The 12,726-nt window shown below is 37.0% G+C and overlaps 1 protein-coding gene across 3 annotated transcripts in view; it reads right to left on the bottom strand.

Annotated features, from left to right (window-relative positions):
• Positions 1–1,421: 1,421 nt before the first annotated feature.
• The window catches only part of LOC117922911 (twinkle homolog protein, chloroplastic/mitochondrial-like), a 30,347-nt gene continuing 19,042 nt past the window's right edge, over positions 1,422–12,726 (bottom strand). For 2 of the 3 annotated variants that reach the window (XM_034841131.1, XM_034841132.1), the window contains 7 exons: positions 8,066–8,131; positions 7,871–7,987; positions 5,501–5,548; positions 5,331–5,416; positions 5,192–5,252; positions 4,374–4,556; positions 1,422–1,964 (listed from right to left, as the gene is read on the bottom strand). In XM_034841131.1, the coding sequence (XP_034697022.1) occupies positions 1,944–1,964; positions 4,374–4,556; positions 5,192–5,252; positions 5,331–5,416; positions 5,501–5,548; positions 7,871–7,987; positions 8,066–8,131 (582 nt within the window). In that variant the 3' untranslated portion in view covers positions 1,422–1,943. The remainder of the gene's footprint in view (positions 1,965–4,373; positions 4,557–5,191; positions 5,253–5,330; positions 5,417–5,500; positions 5,549–7,870; positions 7,988–8,065; positions 8,132–12,726) is intronic. The other variant, XR_004652578.1, reaches the window with a different exon arrangement.

The raw sequence follows: 12,726 nt of genomic DNA, 5'->3' as shown, positions 1-12,726 counted from the left end.
TGGTGCATATGGCAATTAGCTTTTATGAGGAGTTTAAGTGAAGAGCAAAAATTATTCTCAAGTCATATATCTACTAAAACGATTGCTACCAATTGTTTTCATGGCTATCTACTTTTTGATATCATTAAATTTGTTTTTCATGGGTTCACATTTTTTAGAGATTTCTTTATTCATCTGAAGGACCTAAGAAGATAGAACCTTAAGGGAGACAATGGGGAAAAATATGGTGTTCATGCTGCTAGAAGGCCTTTTAACAATGCCGATAGAGATTTTTGTTCGTGGAGATGAAGACATTGTTGGGGCTGGTCAAATAGTTAGAAGAAATGTAGAAAATGTAGTTGCTTGGTTGGAGGTGCTGGCAGCTCAACTTCAAGATCATGTTGGACATATGCTTAGTAGATAAATGGTGTCCTTGTGTTTCGCTTACTTGAAAAATCATTTTTTGTGAGTATGTAAATTTTTTTCCCGTGTTTTATTGTTTCTTGATCTGTCATTCATAATTCTACAAAAATCATGATTTTATTTTTTAAATATTTTCCTAGGTATTGATCATTTCATAATTCTACAAAAATCTATTGTAGTTGTCTAGTTTTTTTTATTGTTTGTAGTTTATAGATTAGATATTATATGCTGAAAAACTATGATTCTCTACAGGTTCTTTTCAAGAACACAATTTTCCTTCTTGTAATTTTTATCCCCCTTTCCTTGGGACAAGTTTTCTCTCTGCGTCTATTATGTCTCTTCTCCTCTACTACAATTTCTACTTTGTCATCAGTCATTCCACCAACTCAAACTCATGCCTCAGCGAATAATACAATGAATAATGCACTAGGCGCTGATACAAATTCATCATTGGAAAGTCGTAGATATGACATGCAAAACTAGGTAACAGTAGTGGTCGTGAAGATGTTGAAAGAAGACTCAACTGGACTGGTAGATGTCTCAAATATTATTAACACTTTCAGTAAACCTATTTAAAGGAGAAATTATCATAACATCTCACTTGTCTAATGAGATGCTCTTGCCATAGGTTACATGTTTATACTATTGTTCTTTTTGAAAGCTTAATAAAAGTTACAGTGAAGCCATCAAAATGGGTTGATTCTTTGCCTTACTCTCTTCAATGGGATGTGTCATCTTCACTTTAAAATCTCATTGAATGGGATGTTACTCTTTAGCCCGCCCAATTGACCTTAAGGACTCGAGACCATCTGGGCACCATAAGTAGCACATTTGAACTTCTTTGCCTGATCAAAATTCAAATGATTTCATATTCCAAATAACCCACCAAGACTGAATTTGAGCTTTCTAGACGATATGGTAATAATGGAAGAGCCCTCACTAGTCATGTTCATGGTGCATGTGGTAGAAACTAGCAATGCATTTCTGTAACATGTTTTGCTAATAATGGCATATTTCAATGAATCTAGAGAAAACCATTCTCCATAAAATTGCTTCATTTTCATTCTTTGAATTGCAAAATCAAGGATACAAACATGGTTTCAAACTTGTTGCCCATTTTCTAGGCTTTTCAAGGTTGCAATAATAGGGGTACATGCATTGAAGTGAAAAGATATTATAGCTTATAATTGTATCCCATTGAAGTGAAAAAAATATCATAGTTGGAGAGCATGATGCAAGGCATGTCCCATTTTCCTTTTCTGTACCCCACCCCCCTCCAATCTCTTCTTCCCCATATCTAATATGTTCTTCCATCCTTCCAAGCTGTATGAACCCAGCCATCAGCTATGAGCTGATTTCATCAACTGTCATCTGTCCATCTATAGTCATTTCAACATGCTCAGCATCTTTAAATCGCTTTGCAGCAACAAAAATGGTCAATGTAATGCTCAGTAGTATGTTGTGAACATCATAGCTACTCACATCAAAGTTAGTGACCGCATTCAAGCCTCTGATGGTAATGACATCAATGTCATAGGCGTTTACCTCTTCACCTTGGGTGCCTGCAAAAAGAAGATGGAAAAAGAGTATCTTAAAGCAAAGCAGAGATACGAGGAAGCATTGAAAATGAAACCAGATTTCTATCAAGGTCTTGTAGCTCTATGGCAGCAAAAGTTTGAGCAAGGAAAATTTTCTTAGTATTATGCAATTGATAGCGATGTTGATTTGGCAATGTGGTCTTCTAAAGAGGTTCTACAGGTTTATAACAAAGTTGATGACAATATGTAATTATAATATATAAACAATAAGGATGAAACTGGACGGTGTTTGGAGCATTGAGGTTAAGGCTATCTTGCAGTTTAGGAAGATGACATCTTTTGTAAAAGCAAGGCGAATAGGTTTAATTGAGAACTTGCTTGAATAACAAGAGAAATAAAGTAGGGAAGAAAATATAAGATAAGAGGGAAGACTATCTAGGGAAAACTTCAATTTTCAGCTTCCCAAGACAAACAACTTATAAAAAAATAATAATAAAACAACTCATAAAAAACAAACTTAAAGGTGCTTGTGGGTTGATTGTAGGCGGGGGGGTGTGAGGGTGGAGTTTGGTAGGTGTGGTCTTCTGGATGTGTACAATTGGACCTTAATTATGGACTTTAGAGAATTTGTGTAGCCAGTGAAAGGCTTCTAAAACAAGACTAACCTAGTACTAACACAGTGCAAATTTCTCCCCCTTCACCTCCCTCAACCCCTCTCACCCTCCTTAAAAATGAACTTTTCTAGAAAATCATAACAGACTGCCATAAATCCCAAGAAGAGACTTTTAATCAAAAGTCAATGTAGAGACTCAAAATATAGAAATTCAAACAAACCTTAAGATTGTTTTTGATAGCCAAATTAAAGGAGAATGAGACAACACACCCGACAAAATTTAAAACCTTGATATTTCAATGCTACATTAACTTCAACAAAATTACTATAGGAATTGAAATATAATCTACTCTGATAACAACTTGCTAGAAACTATTGACATCAACTCCCTAATTCATTACTAGTTAACATAAGCAATCCCACATGTATGGGAAAATTAAGAGGATATATGTTAGATAAAGTGTCTAACAAGAAGGGTATGATCTAAGTCACAGAAAGCACACAAGTTCCATCAAAGCTAAAATAAAAGAAAACCATATGCTAGGCAAAATAAATGAAACCAACCCTAAAGCAAATAATTGTAAAAGAAGAAAACTCACATCTCTTAAACATTTGACCCATTAGAGCAAAGATTTAAGGAAATGATTTTTTAAATGTATTTTCGCCATAAGTTAAACAATTACTTTATTGTTGCAAAGCTTATTCAATTTCATTCTTTCTAGACAATCTAGGGTAATAAAACTGTGTTTTCATCCCCTAAGGTGCACTAAGGTAGTAGCTGTCTTAAATTCAAGTAGTACGTAAGCTTCACTAACATAGTACATAAGGCGCATTAAGGTACTTTACAAATGCTATGATCACAAAACTAAAATTTAAAATATAAAAAGCTTCCACTTACAAAATAACAAGGGACATCAACACGCATTCGTTAATATAGTTTTGGATGCATAAGTTTGTGAATAATTGTGCTTGCATGAGCTTAATCTACACAGCTACTATCATAGATTTTCTTGACAGCCAATCAGTCATTGTAAGGCATGTGGCAGATTTTTTTTCCCTGCTATCAACTGGCTCATAAGTATTCAGTATCAGTTCATGGAGGAGGAATAGTTGAGAGTCTGTTATCAGATAATCTAGAACCTTTTGAAATTTGGGATGAGGGTCGCTCGTTTTTATTCTGCTTCCAGGCATCAAATGATTTATTAAAAAAATTCCTTTTTTTGACTTTTATCCAGACATATTAAACTAATCTTTCAGTCACAGAATGGATGATTGATAAAGGCAGTGAACAAGAAAATGGAACTAACCCTTTCTCAGGTTCAGTTACTGAGTAGGCTTCAACATCAAGAATAAATGATTTTCAATTACTAGGTAGGTTTCAATGTTAAGAATAAAATATTTCCAGGTCCCTTTATGGCTTAAGATATGCAGTTCAATACCTTCAGGTAATATTTAGCCACCATCTTCCATGAAAAATTCACACATAAAACATAAGAATCAAAATGTAATTTTGTAATTCAAGAGGAAAATTATACCCTCTTATCAAACCGATCCTAAGAAGATTCAAACTACTAACCCCTCGAATACAAATAGACCATAACACTAAATTGAACTTAAGATTTAACAAAACTGTCTGTTAGACCTAAGTTCAGAGCATCCTTCCCTGATGTATCCAACTTTACATTTGACTATTCTTCTCAAACCACTCAATACTTCAAGGTACACTTAAATATATTCTTCAGAAGTAATAACAAAGCCAAAGGAAGGTTAAAAATAAAATTTAAAAAGCAATCAAGACATAAATGAAATATTGTACTTACATTGTATAATCCATTCAGAGCCCTCCATCCAGTTGAAACACCAAGCTCAAAACCAAGAGTGTGATGATAATATGCATCAATCTCATTAAAGTAATGGCTAAAGTTGAATAATCCTTGAATAGGATATATCTCAGCATTCTCAATTACTTTTTTCAGAACATCAGGTCCTAAATACATAAGCACCTGAGAACATAATTTAACACATAATCAGTGTTTCAACTTTTATCTTTGCAAGAGAGAACTACACCAAAATAAATGCAATGGTTCCCAGAACAAATATTTTTTGCTAGAACCTGGCAATTGAATGTTTATCACAAGCATGCCGGCTAAAGTGCACAACATGCATCACAGACAGCATGATGCATAGACAACAGTTACTGTGTCACATTTATTATATATCCACTCAATTCATGTCATTTTTACTCTCTATCCTTTCTTAGAATAAACATAAAGCAGCTAATGGGTATCAGATGAAGTTGGGAAATTATCAAAAGACAATACATATGATGGAAGGACAACTTGACACACTAGGGGAAACACAAGAAAAGTCCACCAACTTCATATTGATACATATGCTACAAAATGCAGCAAGACGTTCTCAGTATTTGATGGAGAAACTTTGATGATTTTCACCACATGATGAACTCAATCAAATTATTAATAACAAACATGTAGTATTTCAAAGGGAAACCTCTAGAAATAAAATTATTATTAAATAATGTAGTCAAAACATCCTAAAATTTTCTTATAAATAAAGCTAAAATTTTAACATTAAACTAAATATTGCATTATTATGTGTTCAGACATTTATATCAAACCTCATTCGCATCTTTGAAATGTTCAACTTCAGTTTTCTTAGGCCATTTTACTCGCCAGCATCTGCCATCTCACAAAAAACGAGGAGTTATCAGAAATTTTTCAACGAAGTAAACAACATCAGCACACAATCATGTAAACCTTTCTCTTCCAAGGCGGCGAGCAAGTTCTTCAGCTAAGGCAAGACCAGGTTCATCCCCATCAGTTGCAAGTATAATGCGAGATGCCTATAATATTAAAAATAAATAAAAGACCTATCATTTCTGCATTAATTCATTGTAACTGAAAACCATAAATCTCCTTTTACCAACCTTCTCCAGGTACTCCTTGCAGTTCCATAGATACTGATATTTTATGTCCTAGCTTTACAAAAAATATGGAAGGGGCATCAGATCCAAATTCTCTATACAAAAGGTATTAAAAAGCATTAATGCCCTTTGCATTTATGAGGGAACACAAGAGGCAAAAACTGACATCTGAATAGAGCAATGCCTACTAAGAGACACATGCATTATAATTACAAGACTAAGAGCCTGGACAAACAGAAAATATTAGCCAAAAAAAATAATGAAAGCATGATAGAGGATGCCTAGAATTAGTATCATTATGCAATCTGTAGATATATTCATTCAAAGAGAAGTGAATCCCAAAATGTGTAGTTATACCGTACAGTTTATATTGCAGTGCTTGATAACAACCCCAAGACTAGAGTTGAAATCATATTTTTTTTTTAATGGGTAAAAAGCAATATAATAAAAGTAAGGCACTCCAAAGAAGTGTCCCAAAGTACACAGGAAGTATACAAAGGGCACCTAAAAAACACCTCAAAAAAGAGCAGGGGTCTCAAGTTGAAATCAATTGACGACAACCAAGTAGCTAAGAGAACATGGATATTCTTTTTCTCATTTTCAACATTTTGTATAAGGGAAAAATACTGTAAAAGGGCTAGGGATATCAAAGAAGGATGGGGTATCCTTCCCACATAAGTTGAAGTTAGAGAAAGAAAAAGAAGAAAGAACCAGGAAATTAACATTTAACACTAAATGTAAAAACTAGAGATCCAAACCAAACACCCCACCCCGCTGAACAAAATAAAATAAAATAAAAACTACTAAAGATCAGCCTCCCTACTTAGACTAGGAGGGGAGGTGATAATCCTCAAAAGGGCCTGAATTCTCCTGAAAACAGACACCAAAACTTCCAAGGGCTTCTGCTCCCCATGATTCCAAGGAAAGAAACACTTAGGAATCTCTTTCCACAGGGAAACTCAAGATGCCCAATTAGATGTCATAATCAATCTTCCAAGAGTGAAAACAGCTCAGCCTTAACAACTGCCCTAATGCCCTAATGCCCAACCAAGTTGAAGCTCCCAAAAGCACAACCATCAAAATTTAGCTTAATGCCACCAAATGGACTCCTGTGACAAATAATTTCTTCCTTTATCTTCCTACAATCCTACCCATGGAAGCAGCTTTCAAATCATAGAAGTGATAATCAACTGGTCAAGAAGAAAACAATATATCGCATTATCAACCATAGGTTCCTCTTTTTTATGGGTAAATTTTTGTCCCCATTGTGACTTGAACCTGGAACCTCCCACAACCCTCCCCATCCCTTTACCACTTGAGCTAGGCCTCAAGGACATCTACCATAGGTCCCTTTGATCCTCGAAGATCTTGGCATTCATTCCAGCCAAATCACCCATCAGCTGTAAGAGCACGCCACCAAAGCACTCTTCTAGTATACCCCTTGTTAAGCCCTGAAAGGTTATGACCAGCATACTAGAGATATCCTGAGGGGTTTGCCAAGGATTTGGATAAAAAGGTATGGCAGCCAAGGGGGTGTTAGCCATTGTTCTGCTACCTATATTTACTTCCATAACAAACCATAGAAGAACTTCACTTTTTTTTGTCATCTCTAAAGTCACTTACAGACTAGGGCCATATTTTCAAATAACCATGTGTAGACCTACCCTCCTTTCATGCTAGCTTAGGTTTGCACAAGTCTCATGCCTATCTAAATCATCTCTGATGTCTTACCCATGACCCTATCAAAGAAAATTGCCTCGCAGTTTCTAAATAGTAGCTGCTACCATTTCTGTCATCTGTCAACTAGTAAAATGTGTGCACAGTCTTCCTAGTTTTTGGTATCACATACTATATTAGATCGTGCATCATATATCTTATTTTTATCACATTTCATATCATGTTATATATTTGTCAATAATCTTACATAAAAAAATAAAAGACCCATTGGGAAACCAATAAGCCCATACTCCTTGATTCGGATTGTTCACCTTCTTTCTGGTAAGGATCCATTAGAAGAGTCCTCTGGCATTGAACATTACAAACCATCTGATGGACAAGTTTGATTGAGAGCAATGTCAAAAATTTTTACAATACAGAGCTTCACTGAAGAACTAGTGGACAAAGTCTGTTCCTATTCTTCTCTTCTCTTCAGGCCACAAGGATTAAAGATTTGTAAGAATTCTTTGGATGGGAGTGAGTTTGCTTCCTAACTCAACGAGAAGGGATATTTCATGAAAAGGTTTGTTGTATATAGGCAGGGATTAAAAAATCAGATTATGTCACAGATATTTCACCCAAAAAAATCGATTATCAACGTTGGGCAAAGGGATATGTCAACATATTACAAAAATCAACCCAAAGACAAACACAAACCTTTTCCTCAGATTTGAACACTTTTGTAGAAACTGACGGAGGCGCTCCATCAGGGACACTCACACAATTGTAGAATCCAGCTTCTTCCATTGAAAGTTTGTCTATTTCACCCTCAACCTAAATCAAACATTAAAATAATCAGGTGAAATATTTTTCAAATAACTGCCCACAGCAAGTGGAGAGAACATTATTTACAATGATTATATCACTTGCTTCCTTTATATCATCCACACCATAGAATATTTTCTCAGTGTCCTTTTCCTGCTGACCAATAGCAAAAAATAAAGAGATCAAAATTGGAATAACATCAAAATTCATCCCTCAAAGCAGAAAGAAATGTTATGATAATAGCATTAGAGGAATTATGCAACTAAAGAACTGAAGTTATTAACAAATAGGAAAGGCCATTTCCCAATATCAGGAATGAAATCCCCTATACAGTTTTTTGTTTATTAGGTGGTAAGAGATGAAGACTAATGAAAAGAAGAAATGAAACAAGGAGACCTCCTTGTTGGGCTTTGTGGAGCCTAGTTTTGTTTGATCCAATTTGACGACCCGACCCGAATAATATTGCATGGTTTTTTAATGGGAGATTTATTGAGGCCTGTTGGGCCGTTTAACCCATTGTGGAACCACCCTTTGTGATTAGGGTTTTTAGTGTGGTGGGGTTGTCATGTTATATATATAGAGAGAATATTGTAGCCGCTAGGTTGTATTCTGAATTCTTCCCTGATAATAGTGATATTCCTGCAACTCCGTGGACGTAGGCAAATTGCCGAACCACGTAAATACTGTCTTGTGCGTGTGATTATCTTTTCTTTGGCGTGTGTTTTCTTTAATTTTGTTTCTCATGGGTTGGGAATTCGGTTTAATTCCCTACAACTGGTATCAGAGCCTAGGGTTAGGTTTGAGTGGGAGCAATGGCAGAGGAAGCAGGAAAGACGTCTGGAATAGAAAAGTTTGATGGCACAGACTTTGCGTATTGGAGGATGCAGATTGAAGATTATCTCTATGGGAGGAAATTGCATCTGCCTCTTTTGGGGACAAAACCTGAGAGTATGAAGGCTGAGGAATGGGCGCTTCTTGACAGACAGGTTCTAGGAGTTATTAGGTTAACTCTGTCTAGGTCTGTTGCACATAATGTTGTAAAGGAGAAGACCACAACAGATTTGATGAAGGCTTTGTCCGGTATGTATGAAAAGCCGTCCGCAAACAATAAGGTGCATCTGATGAAGAAGTTGTTCAATTTGAAGATGACAGAGAATGCATCAGTAGCACAACATCTGAATGAATTTAATACAATCACAAATCAATTGTCGTCTGTAGAAATTGATTTTGATGATGAGATTCGTGCTCTGATCGTCTTGGCTTCTTTGCCAAACAGTTGGGAGGCAATGAGGATGGCAGTAAGCAATTCTACGGGAAAGGAAAAGCTCAAGTACAATGATATACGAGATTTAATTCTGGCTGAGGAGATTCGCCGAAGAGATGCAGGTGAAACCTCAGGATCTGGTTCTGCCCTAAACCTTGAGACAAGAGGCAAAGGTAATGACAGATATTCAAATCGGGGTAGATCAAATTCCAGAAATTCTAATCGGAACAGAAGCAAATCTAGATCAGGCCAACAAGTACAATGCTGGAATTGTGGGAAAACAGGTCACTTTAAAAGGCAATGCAAAAGCCCTAAGAAGAAGAATGAAGATGATTCTGCTAATGTTGTAACAGAAGAGGTACATGATGCATTACTTCTTGCAGTAGACAGTCCACTTGATGATTGGGTTTTGGATTCAGGAGCTTCGTTTCATACCACTCCACACCGAGAAATCATACAGAATTATGTTGCAGGTGATTTTGGTAAGGTGTATTTGGCTGATGGTTCAGCCTTGGATGTTGTGGGTCTGGGAGACGTCCGGATATCGTTGCCCAATGGGTCTGTTTGGTTACTGGAGAAGGTTCGACATATTCCTAACCTGAGGAGGAATCTAATTTCTGTTGGACAACTTGATGATGAAGGACATGCAATACTATTTGTTGGTGGTACTTGGAAGGTTACAAAGGGAGCTAGGGTATTGGCTCGTGGAAAGAAGACTGGTACTTTGTATATGACTTCATGTCCAAGAGACACAATTGCAGTTGCTGATGCAAGTACTGATACAAGCCTATGGCATCGTAGACTTGGTCACATGAGTGAGAAAGGGATGAAGATGCTGTTGTCAAAAGGAAAACTACCAGAATTGAAATCCATTGATTTTGACATGTGTGAAAGTTGCATCTTAGGAAAACAAAAAAAGGTAAGCTTCTTGAAAACTGGCAGGACACCGAAGGCTGAAAAATTGGAACTAGTACACACTGATTTGTGGGGGCCTTCTCCGGTTGCATCCCTAGGAGGTTCAAGGTACTACATCACTTTTATTGATGACTCAAGTAGAAAGGTATGGGTTTATTTTCTGAAAAATAAATCTGATGTATTTGAAACTTTTAAGAAGTGGAAGGCCATGGTTGAGACAGAAACAGGTTTGAAAGTAAAATGTTTGAGGTCAGATAATGGAGGAGAGTACATAGATGGAGGGTTCAATGAGTATTGTGCTGCACAGGGAATTAGGATGGAGAAGACCATTCCTGGGACACCACAGCAGAATGGTGTGGCTGAGCGCATGAACAGAACTCTCAATGAGCGTGCTAGAAGTATGAGGTTGCATGCTGGACTACCAAAAACTTTTTGGGCTGATGCTGTTAGCACTGCAGCTTACCTGATAAACCGAGGACCATCAGTTCCCATGGAGTTCAGACTTCCTGAGGAGGTTTGGAGCAGTAAAGAGGTGAAGTTTTCACATTTAAAAGTTTTTTGTTGTGTTTCTTATGTTCATATTGATTCTGATGCTCGTAGCAAACTTGATGCAAAGTCAAAAATATGTTTTTTCATTGGCTATGGTGATGAGAAATTTGGCTATAGGTTTTGGGATGAACAAAACAGGAAAATCATCAGAAGTAGAAATGTGATATTTAATGAACAGGTTATGTACAAGGACAGGTCAACTGTAGTGTCAGATGTTACAGAGATAGATCAAAAGAAATCTAAGTTTGTCAACTTAGATGAATTGACTGAAATTACTGTCCAGAAGGGGGGTGAAGAAGATAAGGAGAATGTAAATTCACAGGTAGATCTGAGTACACCTGTAGTTGAAGTTCACAGATCTTCCAGGAACATTAGACCTCTGCAGCGTTATTCACCTGTTTTAAATTATCTCCTATTGACTGATGGCAGTGAGCCAGAGTGTTATGATGAAGCCTTGCAAGATGAGAATTCAAGCAAGTGGGAGTTAGCCATGAAGGATGAGATGGATTCCTTGTTAGGGAATCAGACATGGGAATTGACTGAATTGCCAGTAGGAAAGAAGGCTTTGCACAACAAGTGGGTATACAGAATAAAGAATGAGCATGATGGTAGTAAACGTTACAAGGCCAGATTAGTTGTTAAAGGGTTCCAGCAGAAGGAGGGCATTGACTACACAGAGATATTTTCTCCAGTTGTGAAAATGTCAACAATCAGACTTGTACTAGGAATGGTGGCTGCAGAAAACTTACATCTTGAGCAATTAGATGTGAAGACAGCATTCCTTCATGGTGACTTGGAGGAAGACCTTTACATGATTCAGCCAAAAGGGTTCATTGTTCAGGGACAAGAGAATCTAGTCTGCAAACTGAGAAAAAGCTTGTATGGTCTTAAACAAGCTCCTAGACAGTGGTACAAGAAGTTTGACAGTTTTATGCATAGAATTGGGTTCAAGAGATGTGAAGCTGATCACTGTTGCTATGTTAAGTCTTTTGACAATTCTTACATCATATTACTGTTGTATGTGGATGATATGCTTATTGCAGGGTCTGACATTGAGAAGATTAATAATTTGAAGAAGCAATTGTCCAAACAATTTGCAATGAAGGATTTGGGAGCTGCAAAGCAAATCCTTGGTATGAGAATCATTAGAGATAAGGCTAATGGTACATTGAAGCTTTCACAATCAGAGTATGTGAAGAAAGTTCTCAGCAGGTTCAACATGAATGAAGCTAAACCAGTGAGCACACCCTTGGGGAGCCATTTCAAACTAAGCAAAGAACAGTCACCGAAGACAGAAGAAGAAAGGGACCATATGAGCAAGGTGCCCTATGCCTCAGCTATTGGTAGCTTGATGTATGCTATGGTATGTACAAGGCCAGACATTGCACATGCAGTGGGAGTTGTGAGCAGATTCATGAGTAGGCCTAGAAAGCAGCATTGGGAGGCAGTCAAGTGGATTCTAAGATATCTGAAGGGTTCATTAGATACATGTCTTTGCTTCACAGGTGCAAGTTTGAAATTGCAGGGTTATGTAGATGCTGATTTTGCTGGTGATATTGATAGTAGAAAGAGTATTACTGGGTTTGTTTTTACTCTAGGTGGTACAACTATATCATGGGTTTCAAATCTACAGAAGATTGTTACTTTGTCTACTACAGAAGCTGAGTATGTTGCAGCAACTGAAGCTGGAAAGGAGATGATTTGGCTACATGGTTTCTTAGATGAATTGGGTAAGAAGCAGGAGATGGGCATTCTACACAGTGACAGTCAGAGTGCAATCTTTCTTGCCAAAAATTCGGCTTTTCATTCAAAGTTGAAACATATACAAACAAAATACCACTTTATCCGTTATCTTGTTGAGGATAAACTGGTAATACTAGAGAAGATTTGTGGATCTAAGAACCCTGCAGACATGTTGACTAAGGGTGTCACTATTGAGAAGTTGAAGCTGTGCGCAGCTTCAATTGGTCTTCTAGCTTGAGGACAGGAGGATGAGTTGTAGGGATGAGGGATTGTTTCT

Source organism: Vitis riparia, chromosome 10 (assembly GCF_004353265.1).
Source record: "Vitis riparia cultivar Riparia Gloire de Montpellier isolate 1030 chromosome 10, EGFV_Vit.rip_1.0, whole genome shotgun sequence".
Taxonomy (NCBI): Eukaryota; Viridiplantae; Streptophyta; class Magnoliopsida; order Vitales; family Vitaceae; genus Vitis; species Vitis riparia.
The sequence above is the reverse complement of the archived record's forward strand: the minus strand, read 5'-3'. Positions and strand labels throughout refer to the sequence as shown.